Source organism: Bacillus rossius, assembly GCF_032445375.1.
Source record: "Bacillus rossius redtenbacheri isolate Brsri chromosome 4 unlocalized genomic scaffold, Brsri_v3 Brsri_v3_scf4_1, whole genome shotgun sequence".
Lineage (NCBI taxonomy): Eukaryota > Metazoa > Arthropoda > Insecta > Phasmatodea > Bacillidae > Bacillus > Bacillus rossius.
In genome coordinates, this window is record NW_026962010.1 from 9,661,492 (window position 1) to 9,688,840 (window position 27,349).

The window sequence follows — 27,349 nt, forward strand, 5'->3', positions numbered from 1 at the left end:
CAAATTGAAGATAAACTAATATAGTTTATCACACATCCAACCTAAAGTCCAATTATTCCTACACTTTGGTTAACACGTCCGAAGTAATAGAAGCAATAGCCTCTTCAATTCTGTGACTGAAATCTGGCAAATCATTAGGTAGTGGTGGAAAACGTAGACATAATCTTTTATAAACCCCCAAAGGAAAAAAATCGCATGGCGTTATGTCAGGTGAACATGGCGGCCAGCAAAAAAGAGCTCTGTCGTCTCAACCACTAAGAACAATCGAAAGGTCAGAGACTTCGACGTTCAACCACTCTCGTTCAAAGAGATTCCAATGGGGAACACACAATAATTGAAAGTACAATCCATTCTTAGCAAATAGCAGGAAACAAAACATTTTAAGCCCAGGAGTGACCATTTTATGTAAGTGGCACTGCAAGCGTGAAAACAACAGATCAGTACTAGTGAAAGTGCTTACCTAAAATTGTTTCAGTAACTCTTTAATTGTGACCTTGAACCAACACTCTACAATGCTTACAGTTGATATTATTAAAATTTATAACTGGGAAATTCTTTTATGGACATACTGTATAATAAAGATGGCAGGCTTTCGGGGACACTTCCGAAGTTTCCCCGCTAGTGGGATTAAGCTTTGTCAAGGCTATAGGTTTCACCAATTTATGGTTGGCATTGCTGTCGCCATCATTCAGGTAGCATCCTACAGTGTCTCCTCCCCTCTTCCCTTCTGCCACCCTTTTCATTTGCGAAGAAGGCGGTCCCACACTGCCAAAGTGATTGTGGGTTCCACTAACCAATGGAATTGATCCCAAGGGGACGATCTTAGCATTTCGTAATAAAGTAATTTATTTCTTCCAACGATGCGAAGTACGACAAACTTCGTACCAGACTCACCATGCCACGCCCTGCGGGAACAAGGCTTAAGACTGCTCCGTTCCCAGGATTAATTTTAAACATACGCCCCTGTAATTCCAGACATGCTTTCAAGCTTGTAGTGAACGAGAACTACCTTGAGATACTACTGTTCTCTCTCGCCAGACAACTGCTAATATTGCCAAGTGCAACGATGATGATGCAAGTCATAGAAGTTCACACAAATCACAAACTACACTAGTCATGAATAGTTCCTACATATGACCAGAACAATTGCAAATACATCGCAAGGTCCAAGTTGTGTCTATAACACCCATAATTATAATAGAAACCAGCAAAATTATTATTGATTGATTAATAAAAAATTAATAACCAATTATACTTTGTTACATATATTTCTCAGATTCAAACATAACATTCATAATGTTACGAGCACATGTCTCAAGAGAGGAGGTAGTATAGAAAATTGGGCCTCTCTTTTAAATACATTTTTGCATTACATACATTACAGCTCTTTTATAACCAATCTATTTACTTCATTAACACAGGTCCCATTACAAGCTTGATCTGCTGTTATATTCAGCTGACAAACTGACAATATTTGTTCAGTTCTTGAACATGTTCTTAAAGAAAAATTGCCAATTAATTGTACTATAAAATAATAAAGAAAAGAGGTTGAATTTAAAAGTACATCCACACTTTAAAATGAACTTTTATTATACTCCATCATTTAATAAGACATGATAAAATACAGTAACTGTATTATTAGTTTCCAAGGCATTTATAGGAGAACAATTTTTCTAAATGCATTAAATATTAAATTTAAGTAAAAGTGGAACCACCAACCAGATAATAAATTATCTTTCTAGAATATGGTTAAAAAAATTATATAACAATATAAAAATTAAAGGCTTAACAAAGTAACATATTTATCAGGAGTTAACATTCAGTCGGTATGAGCATTATAGACATAATGTGTCTTAAAATGCACAATTCAGGACTGTGCTGGAATGGAATTATAATTTCAGAAACATTCTGGGCATTGAATTCATTATTTTCCATGGGAATCATGATGGGAAAGATAAAATATTTTGTTAACAGTGGTTACTAATTCCATAGAATATGGATATTTACTGAAATGTCATTCGAAAATCTAAAAACATATTTCTTAGGGCTTTTGGGGTAGGTGAAAGGCCATTAACATAGTCTTCAAGTTTTTTTTTTTTTTAAAGCTTAATATGCTGTTGGGATGAATAATTACATTTTTAAACATAGTTTAAAGTTTTGATACACTTTAGAGGTAGACATAAGCTAGAATATTTGAAGCAAATAAATACATAACATCTGTACAGTTTGGCATTTGGCTGCATTTCCTTTCCGCATATTACTTGAAAATAGTAAAACTTTTGGCGGATGTACACTGAGAAGCTGTTGGCTGTAGTTTAAAATGATTCAGGACCCAGAAGATTAACATTGTTTGTTCTTTTGTTTATTTCCATTATGTGAAAATCAATTCTGTTTATAATATATAAAATTCATCAAACTTTATTGGATAATATTTCATGTTATTATTTTTTTTTAAACTCAACTGTAGGAGAACAGTAGAAGCTTCACACGTTCCTTTCTTTTCTGTCGACTTTATGAATGTGTTGCCCCTTGCAACGTGTAGTGACCCTTTGTTCTTGACGTGAACTTCCGATTGGAATATGGTAGAAATGTCTTTAATGTTGGGTCGGGTGTCACTTCAGCTGAGGATTCGACACAACTTGACACTCATAAAACTATGAAAGCTACAGAGTAGAGCAGTCTTTGCTCGTGGTTCTTACGTATGACTCACCCGGTCAACATTTGCAGTGACAATGTAATGAGCTGCGTGATTTAAACTTAAAGTTGCTCATAAGTGAGCACTGAGTGGTTCTAGCTGAGTGGAACAACTATAAAGTTACTAACTTTTGTTTTGGAGCCATTAATCGCTAAATGCCTAAGCGAAAACAGGTTATGTTGGAGAAAAGAAAACAAGCGAAATCGCCCGAGCAGAAGTAATTAAAAATGCACAGAAGTGTCGTAGGTATTGAATGATGCAAACAGTAACCGAGAGAATTGAACCAGTGGGGCGAAATGAGCCAGTGGGGCGAAATGAGCCAGTGGGGCAAAACGAGCCCCCGGGAGACATGAAATTTGCACTTGAGCGAACCTCAGCCATCTACCTTGTGAAGCATCAAAGAAGGCTCCAAGTGTATGATGAACATAAATTATTATTTATTTATATATCAATAATATGAAGTGTATATTAATTGTTGGCTTCCATAATGATTGATATAATGCAATTTTATTTGCCTACCATTTTTATAGTTTCTGAATCATATCTGCTGCAAAGTATATATTTTTTTGTCACAATTATTTTTTTTTTGGTGTGGCTACCCAACTGTCAAGCAAGACGTTCATCGAATTCACGTAAAAAAAAATTAAAGCAACATCCATTGTGTTAAATTATTTTATTTAGTTCAAACACAACATTAGGGTGGAAATTCATGAAACAAATCCCTGGTAGCTGTTGTTCAAAATACAGCCTACCCAGAATTTTTTTCTCACTTCTCTAGAAAAGTTAACCTCCCAAGCTGTTATATTAAATAACCTCTCTCCCAACCCTGTATCTATATATGGTCGGTCACTGTATTTCATCTACCAGAAACCCTGTTATAGCATTTTCCACTAGATGTTTACAAATTTATTTCTCTTCACCACAGTTTGAAGGAAACTAATTGCTGGGTGTTTGGTATTGAATAAATGTAAAAAAGATAATCTAAATCATATCAACTTTGAATGCCACTAATATATGTATCATACACTATTTTATTTCCTAACAACTTACATTGAAATGAGCCTAAATTTTTTTTTTACTTTCACACTGATGTTGTAAGCTGTTTTACATTAAGGTGTTTATTCTTCTTGGTGTGCTGACAGTTTTGATCTATTTTAATGACTTGACTGGTTCTTTTCTTTGCTAAACTGTACAACCATTTTACATTGGACTTTTTCTGTATGAAGTGGATGAAGTGTCTAATAAAATCCCAATTTTTTTAAAACCCGCGCAGTTCATTGGCAGTTAAGGATAAAATAGATATATTTATATTTATTAAAAAAAAATCCCTTTAAATTTAGTCTACAGGCATATGTAGATTTTAGAGTTTATTTTTCTTTTACAAAATTCTGGAAACTTTAAGGACAACGCTCACTATATTTTTTCCAAAATATTCCAAAATAACTGATCAACAATTTTATGCATATTCCATGCAGCAAAAATGTATTGAATGTTTTCTATTCAATGCATTCCACATTTTCTTAGAATTTCTAGAATATTCTGAGAAAATTGACATCATCATTAGCATGACTTTGGCCCAGCGCAGGTCGGTAGGTTTTGTGCTGTATCACTAGTGAAAATTCTCATAAAAATAACATACCGTTTACTCCATAAGCAAAGTACTAAACCAATTTATTCACCCCTTGCGCTAAGTATTCCAGCTATAAAAATTGTCAAGACAAAAGATTTGTTAGTATATATTTAGATGATTTAAAACAATTGTCTACTACTACTGAATTAATTAATTTTTTGCTTAGAAACCTCAATTTGGTCACCCCTTGCAATAAGAATTGATCCCAACAAATTTTTTTTTTTTTAGACAATAGTTTTGGATAATATTTAGAAGGTTTACAATAACTTTGGATAAATTTTATATTGTTCTTACTAACAAACTAATGCACATGTCCTCCACCCCTATATTTATCTACCCCTTGGAGCCATAGTTCATTATCAAAATTTGTTTCACACAAAAGTTTAAAATAGTATTTTAATGATTTACGATAATTAAAAAAAAAATCTATATTGTACATACTACAAGCTTTATTAATTTTTTGTCCTGCATCTATTTTTAAGGCTTTTATAGCTAATGGTTGGTGTTTCCAAGAAGCCTTTTTAATTAAGATTTCTGGTACTACTCTTAGGTAGCATAATAACTCTAAATGGATGCATAATTTTTTCATATTAAGGAAATTATACTGATTTTTCAGTTTTCCAAATACCTTCCACATGTTTACCCCCTTAGTACGATTTTGCCCAATAAATAACTTTAGAAATGTTCCATCTCTATATTTTATGTTATCAATTTGAAAGTAATTTGTGCTAAATTATGGCAGTTATTGTGACCATAAAAAAGCTTTACAGTTATTTAAACACTTTTGAGTACAAAAAAATAGGTAGAAATTTTCCAGAAGTTGCAACATGCAAACAACTGAAAAAAGTATTTTTATTTTTTTTTATAAATCTACCTAACTTCCACTGCCGATACAAACATGTTAAAATAACTGAAGCATAATTTAAACTCAGTATTTTTGATGGTGGTATAAAACCAGTGACTGCGTAAATATAAATTTCAACAAAAAATTTAATATTTAAAAGCATCAAATAAAACTTTTCTTTTATCAGATGAGATAAATTAACTGCTATCCACCATTACACAAGTCACACTGAAAACCTAAACTCAAAACATTCTGATAAAAATCTAATTTTATGACAAATCAAGGAAATGGAAAGTTAACCTTAAACTATCACCATAACTGTGAAGTGACAGCTATTTATTACTGGAATATGATAATTTGATCTACTACCTCCAGTTCTTCTAAAAAAATATGTGAATGCCTTGGAAAAAATTCACATCTGTATTCTACTTATTAATGGCAGGGGCAGATCCATGCGGAGGGGAAGGGGGGGGGTGCATAAGGGCATGCCCCTTCCCCTTCCAGAGACAATACTGGATCTGCTGCTGAGTAGAGGTATGGCCTGTATTATCTTAGCAGTTTAAAGGCTACACATGTACAAAATAACTACATTAAAAACAACTTTTGTACTACATTTACAGGAAAACCAATCATATTTTAACTTAACGAAACTGTTTAAATGGCATGATCTCATGTAGCTCAAAACAATGAAGAAATTGTCTAATTAAAAAATATATAGTTCTCAGAGCATTAACATGAAAAATACTTGGATAATCTTATAGTCTGAGTTCCAATTATCTTATTATTGTACAAAATAAATTCATAGTTAAATTTTCAGCCTAGTTTGAAGAATAATATGTACTAACACTACAAATTTATACTAAAAATTTTAATTTTTACAATCATTTAACCATTCTTAACAGTTTCTTTGTGATGAGCTTACTCACAAAAAATTCTGAAGTAAAATGTTTTCCTCAAACTCTGAATGAGCGACAATTTAACAACTTACTGTTAGTCAAGTGGTGACAATTTAACAAACATAATATATTATTTATATTTTAATTCAAATACCTAAACAAAAGACCAAAAATGTTAAAACTATAATATTGCTATGCAAATGAAAGAATTCATACACTAATCTTCAAAAATAGGGATATTTCTAAGAAATTAATACTAGCTGATGTCATGGAAATAATTACAGACATGGCTTTTTAATATTACTTTAGGTATGAATATAACTCCATTTTTTCACCTGGCATACTTCTTGGAAAAAACATTCCATAGCATTTTTGCACAATGTCAATATACAGTACCACATATGTTCCAGCCATAGTGCTATGAACAACACAACTAAATAGAAATGCACAAAGCAAACATGTAGACTTCTTTCGCTATTTTACATGCAAAAGAGCTATGGTAACAGGTTCACAAAAGTTACAGGCATGTAAATATGGCAGTATGCATTTTTCTTGGTAAAAAAAGTTTGAAATATCCCTATTCGCTACAAATTACAAAGCTAGTTAAAACAATTAATCTTTAACAAAACTTACAAACTGTCAAATCCCTTTTAAATCATGAGAAATACAATGTGCATTAAATACACCAATCGCTGAAACTAAGGTAAAAAAAATTAAAGTTAAAATTGTCAAAAGTACCTACTAAGGTATATAACAAAAAGATTGGAATGCTGTAACCAACTCCAAAATAAAAATCTACCATATTCGCCTTACAATGACCAATTTGACAAAAAACATTTAGATACAGTGAAACTAGTAATTATAACATTCATTTATATTCTATATTTATTACAAATTGTAACATTAGTACAGGTTACTTTGCTTTACGTCAACATCTCATTCATGTATTCTCCTCTAGGAAAATAAGCGTTAGACCGCAGGTACACAGAAGTACATATTCAATATCATTTCTTCACAAAAATCTATCCTAATGATCATAATATTACAGTAGTGCCACACATACTACTAAAACACCAGACTGCAACATTAGGTTATCCAGTACAAATAATTTGTCATGTTCATACAACTATGGCAAACTCTGTTAAATAAGACATGTTTACACTGTAGTGGAAAAGGAAACATTTCAATATTAAATGCGCAAAAATAAATTAACATCAACAAAATACATTTAAAATTTTTATATCAGTTATTAGTCAACCCTCAAATTTTGTAATAACATTTTAATACATACAAAAATATTACACATTAACAGATAAATGATAGGGGAAGAAAAAACATTACTTTCTAACAAAACATGAACATTAGAGATAGGAAAGTTTTGCATAGTACAGTACACTCCCTATTTAACGCGGTTGTCGGGGGACATAACTTTTACCCGCGTTGTTGCATAACCGCGATGTTTCGATGTGACCAAGGTCAAAAGGCATAAAACACCGCCTGTGTTCTAATAGGTCGGCAAGCACGCACAGTATAGACGGCCCGCCTTTGTGCGGACTTTACATCCGCAGTTTTCACTAAACTAAAAAATAAAAATAATAAATTTTAAAGATAAATATTAAATGTTAATTTTTTCTTTCCGCATGCCGCGCACAGTTTGTCGCACGGCCTACGAGCGCGCCACACGCCGCCATACACACGTGCGGCACACAAGCTGCTGCCAGTCTCGGGGTGTCAGCCACAGTATCTGCTTCGTCTGAGTGTCCGTAACAAAGTGCAGTGTGTGCGGTTACACACGATTCTGTGGTCAAAGTCTTCTAAATAGAAAGGCCATAGTAAGTAATACTTCAAACCGAATATGAATCGCAAAGTACCGAGTTTGATTGACAAAATAAAAATTCTAGATTTACGTACTTACAGATAGCGTGTCTTTTGCAAAAGTATGCAGCAGATACGTGAAAAACGATTCTAGCATTCGTACAATATAAAATAAAGGATCGTCTATCGTGTAAAGTGGTTAAACTTTGTTATCCATGCTTACAGTAAATTATAAATGGTCACATGTGGGTTACAAAAATTGCGCCAAAATAATTTAAGCGCAATCAGTGGCGCCGTATTAAAAAGTCTGTTAAACGTTGTCTTTACTTATTCCATCAAACGCTGTGTCGAGTTGCTGAGTGTGTGTGGCTCGGATCGGCAAGTGTTATATTCCCCAGCCTCTGGTTAAAGGTCGGGAGGCCGCTACACATAAACATTTCCGGGGCTTGTTTACTACCTCACGGCAAAAGTGGTACAGTATGGTTCACGTAAGTATTGGACCACTGGGAATTCCTCGGCAAAGATTAAAGATTAAAAATACGCTAGCTGATTTACTTTACTATTTAATGTTAAAACATTATACCAAAGTAAAAAGATGAACGTGTATAATACAACGAATAATATTACGTCTGTAGGTTCAAGTTGTAACAAAACATTTATATGTCTCCGCTTGTCAACACACGTGACCACGAGAAGTGTGCAGACGGAAATGAGTGAACTACTCAAGGTCACCAGACTTCCCCCCCCCTTTCGGCTTAATCGCTCGCCCCTCTCATCACTGGCGCTTATATTCCACTCCTCCCGTCTACCCGGGTGTCTTGGTCGCATATTCTCGGCTCGCCTCTCCCCTCCCAGCGCTTGCCGTCAACCAAACCTATCCAAAATCAATCCCCAGCCGAGTCACGCTGGATAATGTCGCTGGACGGTGGGCTTTATCGGGTCCCCTGTCCGATGCTTTATTTGTGGGTTAAAAAAAAGTTAAGAACTAGTGTTTCAGAAAATAACACTGGGCTGGATTGGACCATAATTTGAAAACACTACAAGATAGAGGAATAATGTACGGAGATATCTTTTTTAGAATTTCACTGCGGAAATTTTCTACGCCTAGGCTTTTTTCTGCCCGATGCTTAGTTTGTGAGTTACAACGCAAAATTATCCTAATCGGCTGTCAACCATTTATTCCATTATTATTACAGTAGAACCTCGTTAATCCGTGACGCGCTAATTCGGGAATCGGATAATCCGGGACGATTTAAAAGTGCAGAAAAAAAAAGAGAAGTAAAAATTGTCAGCGCTTAAAATTAACGTCACGCGGGCCGTCCGCCGGCAAACACTGCAAGCCTTCGCATGGGCCGCCAAACTCTGCAACGCTGTTTGTACCGACCCTTTGTGTCGTCCACCTTTCAGCTGTCACATTTGTCACTCTTTAAACTTGAGGGGGATGTCCTGACTTCTGCTTCCCGTCTCCCTTTGTTTGTTTCCACCCGCCAACGCACGGCAGGCGCCTGGCGAGTGACGTGTCTGGCTGGCATTCGGCTGGACGAAGTGGGATAGGTGGGGGGAGGGGGGGGGGGGGTAACCCAAAATTTATGTGTGCAAGTTCAGCACAATCTTATCTTTCTCTCTTCGGCTGTTGTAAATGACCCTGAACTAATGGCTAGGCAGTGCCGTATTATTTTAAGCCGAGACTAATTCGAAGACGGCCCTTACCGTGAACAGATTATCCGGGTTTATTACTTTTTTTTTTACAGGATTTTAATTATCCGGGCATCGGCGGGTCCCAATTAACACGAATAATGGAGAGTTTACTATTTTTTATCCATCTGCTGCCAAGGCGCAGTAAGCCTCGGTAGATGATACGTCACATGACCTTGGCCGTAACCCAGCTGCACGCCGGTGTCTGAGAAGCTTGACAAGACCTTCCGGGCTTTTAATCGTTAGTCCGTGAAATTCGGTAATCCGTGATTATCTCGGTCCCGACCATCACGAATTAACGAGGTTCTACTGTGTTATTATTATTACTATTCATTTCTGATTGGGGGACATGGTTTGACCCGCGATATACCCGATTCCGCGATCCATCGGGGCGCGGTATACCGGGAGTTTACTGTATCATGCTGTATCAAGCTAAGATTAGCAATAAAATTATGTCAAGCCAATCATAAGTTTTAGAGTAATTTTCAGGTGCTGCCTAAAGAAAAAGAAAATAAATCATTAATACAGAAACATACATCAAAAGACTACAGAACATTTTCAATACAAGTCACATAAGAAGTACTACGTAATCATTGGCAGGTTTTCCACTGACATGCACTTCTGGGAAGCAGCACAGCTAATGCAACTTGTTTGCACTTACTGCACTTGCTACAGAATACTCATGCAAGTCCAGCCCGGAGTGCAAGCCAGTGCAGTCATTTTCATGTTTCACTTCCAAACAAATCAAAATTGTTACAGATATATGCAGTACAATCTAATGAAGAGCACCGGCTGCTAAATTATTCAAGCGACTCAGTTGTTGGGGCTGATAAAGCTGCGCAATTTGTTGAGATCAATTATTTCTAGCAAGTTCAACAGTTCAAGCTCCACATGGCTTGAATTAAAAAAAATGCATTTCCAACTATATATAACTATATATACTACAACACAAATCAAGCTGGATTGGAGGGGTTAACAGGGAAGTAGAGTCTTTACAAAGTGAGGGGGGGGGGGGGGGGGGAAGTGAGCACACACAGAAATTGTGAACAGACTACTTAAAAAGTACTTTTAATAAAATTTAAATTATTAAATTATTGTGTGTGAATGATAAGACCAGAATAAGAAATAGAAATGGCCCTGACTGTTCTTGCTAAGCATGCCACCGTTGTCACAAAGATGAGAGCTGTTCTAGACTGTCACTACTGCAAGCAAGATTTTCAAACTGGAAATTTTTGAGGTGTAACAGTTCCGCCTGCCTCGACACAAACTCATCTTACAAGAGAATCATTATAAATGTATTTCCCTTTCTTCTATCGCTAAGGAAATAAAATTCGTTTCAGACAATGCTGGACCTCATCGTTCAAAACATCGTGAAAATTAAACCTAATTTTTGAGACCCTCAACATAACAAAAAAAAAAAAAAAACAGTATTTGCAGACATCTGCAACTGAAAACACATCCACTGAACAAACACAAAGCTTGCATCAGAGCGTGCTGCAGACTTTCCACCAGGAGAGCAAAGTGTAAACTTATGGAAATTCCAGAGGAGTACACGCTAACACTGCACATCAGTTTGAGCCATAAACAAACCTCCCGGCAGACAATACAAAAACTAGTAAATTGCAAAGCAGGAAGTAGAAGTGGCATTGTGTGCTCGCCTCCCACCAAGCCGATCATGATTCAATCACCAAGGATATCACATTTGAAATATTTAAGTGGTTGAAATGGTAGTTAAGTGTCCTGGTCAGTAAGTGGCAGAGTTTCATTCGCCACCACCCTTCAATGGAGGGCAGTTGCTCACGAGCCCCCAAACTTGAAGCCTGCAGCTTTGTGAGCGCTGCCCCACCCCCTGACTCAACCTCCACCCCACGTTCTTTTATTATTGTTATTGGTGGGTACAGAAGAATCGAACAGTGCAACTGCGCTAATCTGAGCAAATAAAAAGTAATCTTTATAACATCAGTGGTAACCACGTACTGCAAAACTTCAATCATCAGAACTTGATTACCTGAAACCTGAGTCGTCACAAAGGCAGTTGGATGACTATTAAAAATACATTAGGAAAAAATTATTTTGGCTGCTGCATAAAATTAAATCAGTAAGAGTACTGTTGCGAGATTTAATTTTACTAGCATTTTGTCAGGTACTGTAATAACATGCCTTTTTATAAAACATATCAATACAGGATGTCAACAAAACAGAAACTAGAGATGATATTAGAAGGAAAACTGGAGTTACAAAACTGAACCCCTCACTCGGACAGGGCCACCACGATTATAACGGTCAGCCGACAATTCGGGAACAGATTCGCTCGAGAAGCGAGCACTGCGAGGGGGTTTGGGACAAACTCAGTGCCCTCGCCCTGCGAGTGTGGTTCCTCGGTAGCCACAACACTCTAACCTACCCTACAACTGTGTCAAGTGCTGTGTCGGGATGAATGAGTACGTACTCCGGTTGTGGACAGACGTGCTCGATCAACAGTCTGGAATTGTCTCTGTCTGTTGGCCAGCAGGCTGCAAGACTTGAACACTGCCCCATGCATTTAGGAGTTCCAGATGTAAGATGTTTGAAGTCACGGTTTTCTCTGAAGAGAAGCAAAGATACAAAAAGTATATTGGTAAAAATGTCACCTTTTTAAGTCCTGCAATGTTAATCTGGAAGTCATCAATAAACTGCAATGTTAGAGTGAAAAATGAGACATTTTAGATATGTAGCTGATTTGAAGTGAGGATGCTAACATCTACTAGCGAGGATAAACAATTCAATTTTTAAAGAATATTTAAAATGAGAAGCTTGTTTCTTGAACTAAAGACAGAAAGAATGCACAGCTGTCTGGACACTAGGTATTTGACTGAAAAACTCGTATAACACATGCGTAGTAGAAGACAAAAATGAGACAGCAAAATCATAAATAAATGACTAAATAATAGGAAAAGCACAATGATGGAGAAATGATACAAAACGAAACCAAACGGTGCCACTAAACATTTTCACCCACAGTCTGAAAGCAAACTAAAACATAAAAATTTAATATTTTGCAAGAAAACTACATCACTTGCTTTATAGTATAAAATATCCATGGAGAAGATTACATTAACAGTACGACTATTTATGACATACACGTTAATGTAAATGACAATATGTGAAGCAGTTCCAAACAATTTTTGGAAAAAAATAAACTTACTTATGTCTTTTATAATAAAATAAAATATAATGAATGAAAGACAGTTGCCGCTAAGCATAAATGTCTCAATAGCTACACTCTAGTCTTGTGGTAGGCATGCACACACACACATCTCTGTGAACAATCCAGTGTGTTTCACTTGCACAATGTCTAGGGACAAGATCATATAGGAAATTGTGATTAAATCGAAATAACGAAAAGCATATCTATACACCATGTAACATTGAGATGCCAGTTAATACACCATGAAGCACCAAAACATAACTAAAATTATCAAATTAATCAGCATTTTTATTAAAAACTTAATTAAAATCACAAAAACCTAAAGTTTTAATATAGCAATTTCAATGAATTGAATTTATTAGCACAAAGTTTGTACCAAAATTTATTACTAAACTGAATGGGAAAAATGTTACTTTTATTGATTTTGGAACCATGATCAGTAAGTAATATTTAAAGCATGGATAAAATGTTTAAACACAAAATTGCCGATTCAAGTATTTGGTCATGCTTATTACAAATTATTATATTTTAAGTGCAATATCAGTCAAAATAAAACTGTTTTAGTCAGATAAGTCTCATTAAACCTTTAAGTGTCATACTGGTTTGATAATAGGCTATCTTATGAATAAACAGGATTCATAAAAAATAAAAAAAACCACAACACCAAAATCCCTGTTTTAAAAATTAAACTGGCCTAAAAATAAAACCATAAAATCATGTCTCTAGCAATGTTGCATCAACTAAACACAGGTACCGTGCATGTACTGTGATTAGGTGATACTTTCAGAGTGCATAAGCATGTCTCCCCTCTGCCCGCCCCTAGCCCTGTCCCGCCCACTGACAGCACCGCAGGCGAGAGGGAGGAACACCGTCGCAGACCCTTAAATGAATCCACACCTCTTAATCTTCAAAGGCATTCAAAGCTTCGGTTGCTGAAATAATCCATGGCTGAGGGGGAGGTGGGAGGGGGGGGGGGGGTGACACTTACTGCAGTCTCGGAAATGGTGCCCCTTCCCAGATTTCGGGCCAAAAATGAAGGAAAAAACTACCAACTTCTGCTCTTGGGCCCTTAAATTAACTCTGGTTAAGTTTAATGCCATTCAAGTGGACGGTATCTAGAAGAATGAGTGCTGGATATATGCAGAATAGGAATATTTTATGACCGCCATTACCCACTACACAGACAGAATACGAAAATATTTTAAATACCTACTTACGACAGCTAACAATTATTAAAACATGTAAGAAAAAACTTTTTCTTGCCTCTTGTGGTACAATGGATCATCATTCCAGAGAGCTTAATCTAATTTTCATCCTAACCTAGCGACATTGGCGTGAAGTGTGTCTCCTGTAGCCGATGACATCTCATAAAACTGTAATTAAAAGTTTCAATCAATTACGACTACGAAGACATGCTCACGTGGTATTGATTATTTACAGCAAGAACGAGTTTTCCAATTTAGCTAGCAGTATCCTATTAATTTTTTTGCATGTATGACAACTTACCATTTAAATGTAATTAGTTAGAATTTGATCAAAATTAAAAGGAGAAGGGGAAAAAAAAGAGGATATCATGGTATCTCCTCGCTTTCTTGATTAACAATGCTTCAACCAAGTATAAGATGTCATGACATTGCTTTAAATTTGTACTGACACTGAGTGTACGTATTTCAGATGATACAGTACTACTAAAATAAAATTCTCAGAGCTTTCAGATGATAGTCTCATAGCGGTTCCTTCTATTCAGCAGTACTTTTATAAATATGGCAACAACTTGACGGGAATAAGCAGATAAGAGCAAAGGAGCAAATGTGTTGAGTAAAGAAAGGTAAATGAAGGTCATTTTATGACTGAGAAGTAAAAATCACAATGCTACAAGTGAATAAAAACTTGGCATCATGTACATACATACATTAATTAATTAATAACACTACATGAATGTTTGCATTGAGAGATGTTGCGTTCTCCAATGATAACCCCCTCTAACGCACCAGTTAGAAGACGCTCAACGGCAATTCCCATAGTGAACCGATGAGTCAGTCACCATGCAACACCAAAGTTCTAAATAATGCATATTCTTCTGAAAGTTCTGTAATGAGGAAGTTATGCTGCTGCAAGGACGAAAAGTGAACTTTCAGAAGTAAAGCTAAAAAAATTGAGTACGCAACAGCCTTCATATTATTACAAATTTGCTACAGTTTTGCAGAACACCTATACACTGCACAGTTTAAATGCACTATATGTTACTTACAACATATCTAAAGGTGAAAAATAAATCTGATTTCATTAGAACAATCATCTGCAGTTCTCTCATTAAAAACTTCCACTAGCTAAGGGTAAATACACACATTTTAAATCAATAACTTACCAAACAATTACTTTCAATTTATCTATGACAGACATGTATTATAGTATATTTGAGAAACATCACTAAATATTAACTAAAAGTAGCTACTGCCTGTTTTCAAATGATACATATAACTTATTCAACAGGACATGTTAGAATAAGAGTTATCTTCAACACAATTATTTTATTATGCTGATATATATATTTTTTTCTTAAGTGAAAAAATATATAGTAATTTTCATAGAAACTTTTGATAAATTCTCTCTATAAATTAGACACTTTTTTTCTTTTTTTAAAACTTTATATCTATGATAAAAGAATATAAAACAGTTAATAACCTGTTTTCTTTAATATATCTTATGCAATGGTAAGAACAGTATAACTGTGTCACTCACTGTATGTAATACATTCTTGACACATGTTTCTGCAAGAAAGCTTTCCCTTCTCAATTTACACAGAACAGGAAATATGGATACTAATCACAACACACTACAATACACTTTTACAACGATTTCTCTCACACTGAAACCTTTCATGCTATCATTTTCACACATTACCATAAATGCATAACTAAATTACATTTTAAAAATTATTTCATTCAACTATCAATTTACAAAAATAAAATTTATACTATCTGAAGAAACATGCGAGTTTTGAATAATTACTTAGTTTCTATAAAAATCTATGACAAGTAGTAATTTACATTAGTTACCATTTTTTATGCCCTACAACACTTAAATTAGCAGAAATTCCATATTTTTGGAAAATAAAATTATCAATCCAAAAGTCAGTGAAATACTATATACATAATTACTTCTTAAACAGCATTGCTGTAAATATTAAATAATGACATACAACCAGTATTAAGTTTTATAAATGCTGCGAAATTACCATGTATTATCACAGCATTTAATAAAAAAAAATTATTATTTTTTTTTTGATCACAGATACTACATACAATGACATTTTAGTTATGAAATCACATTATAAAATATATCACAAAATATTATAGTTCAGCAACAACAAATAAAATCAGGAAAATCAAACGTTTTAACGTAAAAAGACAATGTTAAAAGTTAGGTACATCAAGGCTTGAAAAAGTTAGGTTCTTATCACAATTGGACTCTCATTAATGGTACAAATCAACAAATGAAACTATAAATATAAAAAAAATAAAAGCAACACTAAAAACTGCACGGGAGTTCAAAAACTTTATCAAGACTGAAATATATCAACATTTTACCAAACTGCTTTCATGTCAAATAGTATTTCAGTGTTCTATAAAAAATAAAATCACATTTAATTTTAACGACCAATATATGGTACAGATATATAAAAATTTATATCTTACCCATTTAAATATAATCTAAGAAAGCATTACAAAAATTTTCAAACATTTCTTCTATAGTTGTACAATTCTTCCTGTATTACATACTAATGGAAGGGATATTGCATTATTTTTTTTTTATTTCATACTGATATTTACTTCCAAAAAGATAGATGAAGCTTATTAGTAATTAAATCTCTTTACAGTAATAATATCTGCATATAAATAAAACATAGGAAAGATTATTAAATAGTGTACTAGAACAGTTCATTAGCATTACATACTGACATTATCTTGATAAGTTGGAAAGTGACTACATTACCTGCACCCTTCACACAACACCTGTTGAAAATGGAAATATTTTCTGTAAAACACACCAAAAAAAAGTATAATGCTACTAGAATCCGGACAGTATGGAAAAAAATTACAAGGAACAAGTAGGCTGTGGGATTCACTAAAATAAAAAAGTAAAATTTTAAATATACATTAATTAAAAGACCAAACTGTGAAACAGTAAGATTACCATCAGCCATGCATCTTCATGTATTTTAAGAATCTTCAACCAATTCATCTATTTTGTTATCTTTAACAATATGCATCACATATGCTAAGAAAATTATTGTAAAAATTTGGGAACTTATAAAAATGTGTTTAGAATTGTTTGATTCATATTCATATATACAGGGACGCAACAACTAAATTTCCAAAGGGGGGGAGGCAATATACCTTTTTATAAAGAATCATCGATCCCCCCTATTGAAGTGGGGGGTCCGGGGGTCCTCCTCCGGGAAAATTTGTATTTCAAGGTGGAAAATGGTGCTATTTAAGCAGTTTTAATATCTAAAAATTGATTACACAGCACTTTCTTTGCCCCCGTTTGCCCCCACTTCAAGGTTTCAGGGGGAGGGGGGGGGGGGGGCAAAATACCCTTGCGCCCCCCCTGTTGTTGCGCCCCTGCATATATATATATATATATATATATATATATATATATATATATATATATATATACACATACACACACACACACACTAAACAACTAACTAAAGCATAAATGTAAAAACATTGCTTACAAAACACAATTGAAAGTAATTTTTTTAAAGACATTTAAAATGCACAAAACTAGAGCTGGGCGGGATTGAGGATTGTGCATGCGGAAATGATGGGAAAAAAATTACTGCGAGAAACAGGACGGGATCGGAAATTGTTCAAAGTTTAAAATTTCCAAAACTTTTTAAAATTTTACAAAAAAAACTGTCAGTTTTATTACATGGGCCTAAATTTATAAATGGATACGGGCAGGTAATTTTCATGAACTGCCAAATACCACAAAATAAAACCAAATCCATCCAAATTTATGACTGACACAAACTAAAAAAAAAAAAAAGCATCATTTGTTAAATAATCATTAAATCACTCATATTTACGTATTTAACTTATTTTTCACCAGTTTGTTATTTACGACAGACATGTACCTACTTTGGCAATATAACAAACATATTTGCAACGTATTTCCACTTTAATCTGTCAGTTTTATTCATGTAGAATAGTTTATTTTGTTTTCGAATCCCAACATTTGTAGTGTCACAGATTAATAAAGTAAGTAAGCTACTATTTATTGTGTAAACAAGGTGGCAGATTGATCGTGAAAGGTCCATAGCTAACAGTTCCATAATTTGTTGTAGTCCATGGTCATAGACAATTTTATTTTACAGATCTCACTTCGAATCAAAAAAAATACTTTTAACATTTACAACCTCAAAAAGTTTTTGCATGTGCAATGGTGGACAAAATTCATTCCAATATAGTTTCATGACAGTCGTGAAATAACTTTAATTATTTATGGTATGTTTAAAATGCTGAATAAAGTACTTGTTTTCGATCATGCTTGTGTATGTATATTTTAAGTAAACTTCTACGGTTGGTAGGGTACGTCGAGATCAGAGCAATGTTAAACAAAAAGTGCAACACTCAGGAATAGGGTATTTGGGAGAAAGAGTGGGAGGGGAATAAGAGATCAAATACAGTCAGACAACCATAAGGCTCTTTGTAGGTTTTTGTCCTCATGTTTGTTCCAATTGCGAACCTCTGTTGTGTATTTCATTGAAGGCAAATTTATGTATCATAATGTAGCTATCAAATTACAGTAAATACATGTTAAGGAGATTCTAAAGACACTTAGAAATGTAGACTTATTAAGAGAGAAAACTTATTAGAAGGGAAAAATTGGATGAATTAATTGGTCAATTGCTAAATTTTTTTAACTTATGCAAGAAATTTTCTTTTGTGGGATTTTGTTAAGAGGGTTTTATATACTTGTTTAATACACAGATAGCAGCAGCAGCACTTTAAAGCATATTTTTACTATTGCACACTTGCATGATGGCATTCTTGTGCACTCACATACTCATGCACTCACTTCTTCTGCACTCTGATGCTTCCGCTCACTTGTATGTTGTATACTCACACACCTGTACATAGTTGCCAACTTATACAATTTATCCGCAAATATATAGAAAATGGCATACTGTATGATTGTGTGGCCATATCTGTTATTTTACCTGTTTTCAAACATTTTTACATAATTAAAATAAATTTGGAACAGTTTGTATCTGTGATGTGATATCACGGTCAAACAAAAAAAAATTATATTGTGTCATCTGTTTCTAAATTATTGGCTGCTATAAGACAATCATTGTGTAGTTTCATTGTTTTGTTTATCTTTTGGGCTCAGACTGTTGGGCATCTGTGTTTGTCTGAAGTCTGAGTGAATTAGTGTGCAAAATGCAGTGCTGTTGTTTGGGTAAAAAATTTTTAAGTTATATAATTCACTGTTTTATTTAGCTTGCATAAAACTTAATGCTCAAAGCTAGGTGAATAATTATTTAGAGATCCGTGTGTTGTAATTACATTCGTGGCATCAGTACAAAAATATTAATGTTTACTATATGAGCGGGAAAACCAAGCGGTACTTTCATTCAGAGGTAAGTATGCTTTCTTACGATTTGTCGTTGTGATATAAGGGCGTGCCTCCCATTTCAGGTCAAGATTTTATATTTACAGTAATTACAGATAAACTTGTAGACTTTTTCAATTGTTTAACTTTCATGAAATGAAAAATATATACAGTGCATACTTTTTGCATAATTAGCTTCCAAAGTTACATTTTTAACAGTTTTGGGTTGTACAAATAAGAAGAATTTAATTTATTAAAAAAATTGAAACTTTTTAGGTTTAACTGCAGTGCCACTGGCTACTTCAAGAAATGGTTTGAATTTCTTCCAGAAAATATTAATTAATTTTACCTGGCATTTCAAAATTCTCAAATTTGTTAAGATTTTGACAGCCAAGAAACATGAAATGAGTTTATGTGATAGAAATGCAAACCATATCATGAAGTAGCCAGTGGCACTGCAGTTAAAGCTAAAAAGTTTCAGTTCTGCATTAAATTAAATTCTCCTTTTTGTACAACCCAAAAACGTTAAAAATGTAACTTTGGCAGCTAATTATGCAAAAAATATGCGCTGTATATATTTTTCATTTCGTGTAAGTTAAACAATTGAAAAAGCATAAAAGTTGATCAGTGATTAATATAAAAATAAAATCAGGACCTGAAATGGGAGGCACGCCCATAAACATTGCACATGGGAAAAAAAAAAAAATTCATGAAAAATCATGGCAAAACTACAAAAAGGACAACAGTAATATATATATAAAAAAGAAAATTTAGAATATTTTGTGAAAACTAAAAATGTGGATAGCACCATCATTAGAAATCAGTGTTCACACATTTTATTGTCAAATATAACCTGATAAGAAAGCAACTGCATCATCACTCAAGCATTTTCCTTAAGAAAAAATAGTTAGTACACAAGTGTTGTAAATAAGTTTATATATATTAGTACACACCTGGATATGAACAGATGAATTGAGTGCAGCTGATAATGGGTGCAATATTGTGTAAAGTACTATTAGAAGATGTGTGTGAACTATTAAATTTACAAACCAGATTTTTCAGGTCATTTAAAAGCTTTTTTTTTTTTCTGAAAATATTTTGACTTCGGTAGATAGTATAAAACATTTAATAGTCATTTGTCAAGTTTAATCATAGAGTAACCAAATTGCCTTGTTTGATTTATGCTAAAATCAACCATTTAATCCAAATATTTGTGTACCTTACAAAATTCCTAACCCTTTATCTATGAAGTCTCATTTCTTACGTATGTGGTGGCCTCACAACCATTTCTTTTATGTCTCCATTAATAATTTTGAGCTTCAACTGCTGAAAATCATCCTTTCATATCACATCCACAAGTGTTTTCTTTGAAAATAATCTGAAATTTTTTTTGGTATATTGACATGTGTATTCTTGCAATGAAACTGGGACATAAAAAAAACAAATTCCCGCTCAAGTTTTTTTGGGGAAAATACAGTCCTGTTTGTTTCCGAAAAATAGGGATCTCGCCCCGCTCTACTCAAAACACATAGCACTAAAACGAAAATATGTTGAAAATACATAGCTGAAAATAATATAAATAATAAATCGCCACAAATATTATTTTTGACTAAAATTACTGTCTCAAACAGGAGGTATGTACTGGCTAAGTCAGAATCTTGTTGTTTTCATGAATTGGTATGCTATGCGACCAAAGCTGAAAATAACTTCTTCAGGACCATGTGCAAGTCCCTTCACTGAAAATAAATAATGTTGCAGGGTGCAAGAAACTATAAAATAAAAGGCTAGTGACTCACCTGTTCAATAAAATAAATAAATTCTTAAACAAGTATAAAATAAATGGAATCCCACGGCCAGCATAATGTGCAAGACAACAATGTCTGTTTTCATTCAACATAAATTTCCGTTTGTACTACAAATAAATTCTTAGTGACTTAAAAGAAATTGCATATTTTAACATTTTGTCAGGTACGTAATCACAATGCAACTTTCATTCCAACATGCAACACTGGTAAAAAAGTATTACATGCCCTTGTATCTATAATGTAAAACGTAAAAAAATTTATATTTAAAAAAAAAAAGAGGACATTTCTTGTAACAATAAAAGATCATCTACGCTGGGAGCCAATCTGCAAGTGCTACTTGCTGGACATATTTCTTTGCTTGTTCCAGTCCGGCCCCGGAGAATGTCACACACGTCTCCTTGGAGCAGTGAAAAACCAGGCATCGGAGCTGCGGGAACCGATACAGTCGACAGGCCTATGACGTGAGAAAAGTCGAATCGCTGGGGGAAAAGACCGGTGACGTGGTCTCTCTCAGAGACGGGATTGTGGGAGAGACGAGGTCTACTGGAAACAAAACAAAAGTTATAATTCAACCCAGTGATAGTGCTAGGCCTTTAACTTGTCAGATTACACTGTACTGCAATATCTGCATTGATGTAACACAATAAGCTGATAAAGATTGCTAACACAGTGCAAAAACAGACCCAACCCTACTTGCATTTTACTACGGTCTGTTTGCACTAATCCGAACACTTTTAAAACCAAAATTGAATAATATAATATTTTGCAACCACTTATGTATTGCATCCTGATTACGGACTTCACTTCTACCCCCATGCCTTGGGCTCCAGACAAATGTGGTTCATCAACCTTTCCTCCTCTGATGATGTACTAACATTACATGACAGTGAAACATGTGTCAGCGCAATGCATTCGAGTGCCTGTACGATGGGGGGAAAAGGGGGTTTGAGGATGGGGTGTTTGGTAGGTATTTAAACATAAATTAATTCTGTTACTTTCAGCAGGACTTAATTACCAAAATACGTAAGTTCGTTTGCAGTGGTTACAACACCACAGTCCAAATAGCGCACGCCAACCGCCCTCCCTCCTTCGGAATCCCCATCCCCTGTTACTAATGCCACCCTTACATTTACCCTCTGCTCCCTAGCGCTCACGCATGCACGTGAAGGGGTTGCAATACTACTTGAACTTGTGATCTTTGTTCCTCTGCCTCATTCAGGTCGCAAAATTAGTCTAGTTAGCTTCTCTTGTTAATATCTACTCTGTCTAGTTCGGAATTTTGCTCGTGATGTAACTTTGCGGTGCAACAGAAACACAGGTCAGTGATGGTTGGTTTTAACGTATTTTCTGGTGCAAGGCAGCTGCTCAGTTTAAAAATAAATGTCAGTTCACCTACCTTGCTTCATAATTTAGGCCTCTGTCTTTATAAATTTCCCAGTTGAAATGTGTGCTGGTGGCTGCGAGTCATGCTTGTAAGTAACGACCACGCCATCCCTGGTGCGTTCCGGGTGCCTCGATTCCTTTACTGTTTCAGTTTTTTTTTCTTTTCTTGTAGGTTCTTCCTGCATTGAAACCCCCTCTGGGTACGTTACCGTCTGTAAGAGTTAGTGTGTGTTCATATTTGTTGGCATCTGGCATTTGTGGCATTATGCCTGTCCTGTGTAGGTTTGCGATTATATCACTCTCTTTCGCGTTCCTTCTGCTGTATTTGTGACCATAAATTGGCTTGGGTAGTTTGAGCGTGATTGCGCCGTGTAACAAGGTCTGGTGGAGAGTCTAGCTTCAGGTTTGAGGTATGATCCACTTGACTGAAACATCATGTTTGTGGGTCTGACACACTGTACATGAAGGCATTACCTACTGAGTCATATACACGAGGGTAGTGTTGCACTCGTTCATAATATTGCTTAGTCTGTTAAAGACCTATTAAGGCTATTAGATATGTTCTCAGGATAAGTATGTTCCTGTAATTCCTGTAACTTAACCAGCTGTTTCCATCAGCCTTGCTAAACTTACATAATTGTCACGTTAGTCTTACCTAGTCAATTCTAAATGTACTAAAATTGTTTAGTAAAATTTGTGCCGGAAATTTGGTATTTAGTCACGTTTTTCTTTTATTGTTTATATTATTTTAAATTATTTTTGGAAATTTTATTTTTCTATATAATTTGGTTACTTTGGGTGATTTACTCTTTGTTAGGCTGGTGCACTCTCCTTAGTTAAACTTTGTGCCAGTAGACTGAAGCACCTTTCTCAGAGACCTATCTGATCTTTTGCAAATCTAAGACTTCGTTGGCAGCCCGTTTAACATTCCCCCCGCTTGCAGGCACGTCCCAGGCCTGTAACATTACTTCACTTCATGACTAAAACTGCATACAACAGCTCTGGACGAGTTGTTACCTTTTCTCAGAGACGAGCTGACCATAGCCTTTACCGTCACGCATACGTCTTAGGTTCACTCCCCGAAAGTCACGGCTAGGAGGCCCGTTCCCAGCTCGGTTGCATGGATCCACCCTTGTTTCATATCAACACGTGGATCCGTACAAAGCTTCCCAGATTGCCCAAGGCCTCCAGACTAGTGACTGGGTATTCCCGACATCCTGATTTGTATAAAGAGATTTTGTGTACCACCTCCTGACTAGATTCTTCTCGGAACTACTTCACGCACTGCTTTCCGACCCTGTGCAACTTGTTCATTGTTGCCTGAGAAAAAAACTACTTCCTGCGAAAATAGTACCACTCATCGACAGGGTCACGCATACGAGCATCATTGATGGAGCTGACAGTGAAGTTAAATAAATAAAAAATACGTAAATCAAGATACATAGAGCAAGAACTATCATCTTACTGAAATTTATAATGGCATTCTTTTTGACTAACAGTTGGGGGACTATGAAATTTGAACACCTCACGGTCATTTTAAGCAAGGTATTGTTTTGAATTGGGACTGGACAGCATTAGCTGAAAATACATTTTTCTAACCAGCTAAAATTATAGTAATTAGAAATTAAATAATATTTTACTAAAAAAAAACATTTCAAACTAGCATTTCAAAATGATAGTTTAAGTTAGTTGCTACTGACACTATTTTATACACTATGTGTTTTGTTTGAATAGGACTGGATGGCATTAGTCATCACCCTCCAATCCCCTTCTCTTTATACTCTCCTGGCTTACACTCAATCTCTACTTCTCTCTTAACTAATAGGTAGTTTTGTGCCATTTACACCTTATGTCAGAATTATCCTACACAAATAATCAAAAATTAAAAAAAATTGAGCAATGTCTTACCTCTACGTTGGGTCGGCTCCTTTTGCAGAACCATCAAAGAGCTGCTTTCGCTTTCATTGTCGGCCAACATCTGGACAACAACGGGCGTGGAGGACTTGGCTACTCCGCTGCGGATGACCAGGTTAGTGCTGCTGGCGGCTGCTTCGTCCGCCACTTTCCAGCAAGCAAACATGTTGGTCAGCACGTCCACGTCCATCCGGTTACCGCACGGCGCGGCCGGACACGTGTCTGAGGTTCTGGGGAGCGAGCCGGCACTACCACCCCCGTCTAGTTCCTGCCCTGCCTGAGCCCCGTCGCTTCGAGGCAGAGGCTGCGAAGTGCTCAACGCAGAACCGCTGGAGTCACGAACAATGCCGCTGCCCGCATCACGGTCCTCCTCTCCGCGCACATCACAGAGTTCACTCTGCTTCGCCAGAACTACGGCGGCAGAGTCTTTTGTTATGTTGAAGTTTTCATCTTCAGATTCAAAGCTACGACTGACCAGCGATAAGTCACGCTTATCACTGTTATTGTTTAAGGAGTCTGGTGACAGAATACCGAGGCAGGAACCACGAACTTCCTTCGCATCCGTAACTATCTTACTTTCCGAGCTATCTGAATCTTCGAGTGAGCCCGCATGACTAGATGTAATAGATACTACCTGGTTCATCCCAGTATGCGAAAAAGAAATTTTTTCTGCAGAGCTCGCACCCGTTTCGGAAGGTGACGAAACTTCTGATTTCACGCTGGAAGAACTGTCCACAATATCCATATTTTGAACAGGTGCAGTGGTTTCTCTGCTAGTGGCCGATTTCCCAAAAAAATTAGGCCGAAAAAGAGACAATAACTTTTCAATGTTGGAGGAGATTTTTGGTTCTTGTCCACCTTGTGGCTCAGACATAATCCACGAAAGCTTCTTCGCATTCTGCGACTGGCATCGGTGAGGTGGAAGAGTCGAGCTGGACCGGCAAGCCTGGTCGGTACTCTCGTGGTGGAAAGCGGAACCATTCGGAGTAGCAGAAGCACACGGGTCGCCTTCACAGGGCTGGTCGTCGAGAAGCCAGCCCGGGTCGGACTGAGATCCGCCGGCAGCCGAAGCCTTGTTCTTACCGCACACGTCCGAGGCGGCATTACTCAGGATCTGCCGCACCTCCAAGTCTGCCGTGTCTTCCGTACTGTCCTGAGACACGAGGCTCACCCGGTCACTCACCACCACTTTGTTTGTGGCTTTGTCCCGTAACACCGTCACGCACACATCGTTCGAGCTGTCGGAAACCTGCTCCTGAGACGCTGTTTCGACGGCGAGATCCTGAGGCGCGAGGAACACGGGCTTCGCTTGCTCCGGGCTCGGAGTGCTGTCCGTCTGGATGGATATCTCCGGGGCCACGCGCTGCATGACGGGGGGAGGGTCGACGACGGTGACCCGGAAGCGAGACACGGAGGAGGTGGGGAAGAAGCGGGTGGGCGACGAGGAGAGCGACGGCTGCACCGCGGGAGACGAGGCGTCGACGACGCGGGAGACGTGGAAGCGGCTGCGGGGGGACGAGGGAGGCACGGGGCTGGGGACGGGGCTGGGGCTGGGGCTGGGCTCGGGACTGCGCAGGCGGCCCCCGGAACGACGGGGCCCGCCGGGCGTGAGGTAGCCGGAGCTCGGCTGCTCCAGCTGTCGCAGCAGCGTCTCGCAGGTCAGGGAGATCTTGCGAGTGAAGGTGCTGGACAGACGGCCCCGCCTCTCCAGTGCATCGCACTCGTCTATCGTGTCCTCCTCCTCACGCATCAGCTCCTCGTTGCGCTTCGAGTACTGTCGTATTTCCTCCACTAGCGCACGATACTGCTCCAGAACTGCAGCAGTTTCCTGCAAACCACCACATCCTTAAACAACTGCTACCTTGTATTTACCTACAACATAAGCTTCACATCATAAATAAGGTGGTTCAGTATCTCTGCTCTTATCGTGATTTAAATTTCATTACAATGTTAACAAAATGTTACTATACTTCCCAATTCATTTTTTATTATAATCAAGAGTTCAGTACAACAATAGAGTCCACGGCCTCACCTTAACCAATTGAGTTTTTAAAAATAAACCTGAAAAAATAAGTAATAGGGACCTGGAAAATATACAATAGACCTAAAAAATTCACTACGAGCTTAGAACTTAAACCTTTCAACAATCATGCACTAACATTTTTTATAGCAGCTTAACTATTCTGATACGGAATTTTGACTATGCACATAATATTTTTTTCAGATTTATTTAAGGATTTATTTCATTTATATATTTTTTGTAATGTAATTTTTTACCTCCATTACTAACACTCATATTAATCTTTTCATAAAATTATTGATTCTTTGATCCTCAAAGCTCTTTTGGTTTCTGGTACTCAATGTCTTTTTGAACCGAAAAGGTTTGTTTCACAGATGGTGCACATGCACAAAATCAAACAAGAAGCTTGTGTTAATCCAGTTACTTGTGCAGTAAAGCTCCAAATATAAGAATGAAGGCATTAAGTTTTACACTAAAAACAATCAGCTTTGTCCTGGAAGCTATTTTTACATAATTTTTTTATATATGTTTTTTTTATTTTGTGATGATTAAATATTTTATACCATAAATGCTGCCCACTTAATTTAGTTTTTATTAATACACATGTCATTGTATATAACGTGCTTTTTAAAGTATTATTTAAAACTCCTTTCAATGAATTAGTCTGTGAAACTGACATTCAAATCATAAGTTCAATTTTTCCTAGGGATAAAATTATATAGTGAATTGCAATAAAAGAGAATTAACATAGCTAAGTTTGTCAATAGAACATGTATAAAATATAATGAAAGTTAATACACAATTTAGCACCAAAATATAAATAAAAACATGAAAA

General features: G+C 36.1%; 1 protein-coding gene across 3 annotated transcripts in view; it reads right to left on the reverse strand.

The window, feature by feature from the left end:
• Positions 1-1,249: 1,249 nt before the first annotated feature.
• Positions 1,250-27,349, reverse strand: part of LOC134541641 (protein phosphatase 1 regulatory subunit 37) — a 107,253-nt gene continuing 81,153 nt past the window's right edge. Inside the window, exons 10-11 of one of the 3 annotated variants that reach the window (XM_063385218.1) lie at positions 24,489-26,322; positions 1,250-21,737 (exon numbers count right to left, since the gene is read on the reverse strand). In XM_063385218.1, coding sequence (XP_063241288.1) covers positions 21,652-21,737; positions 24,489-26,322 — 1,920 coding nt within the window. In that variant the 3' untranslated portion in view covers positions 1,250-21,651. The other 2 variants (XM_063385217.1, XM_063385219.1) reach the window with 2 other exon arrangements.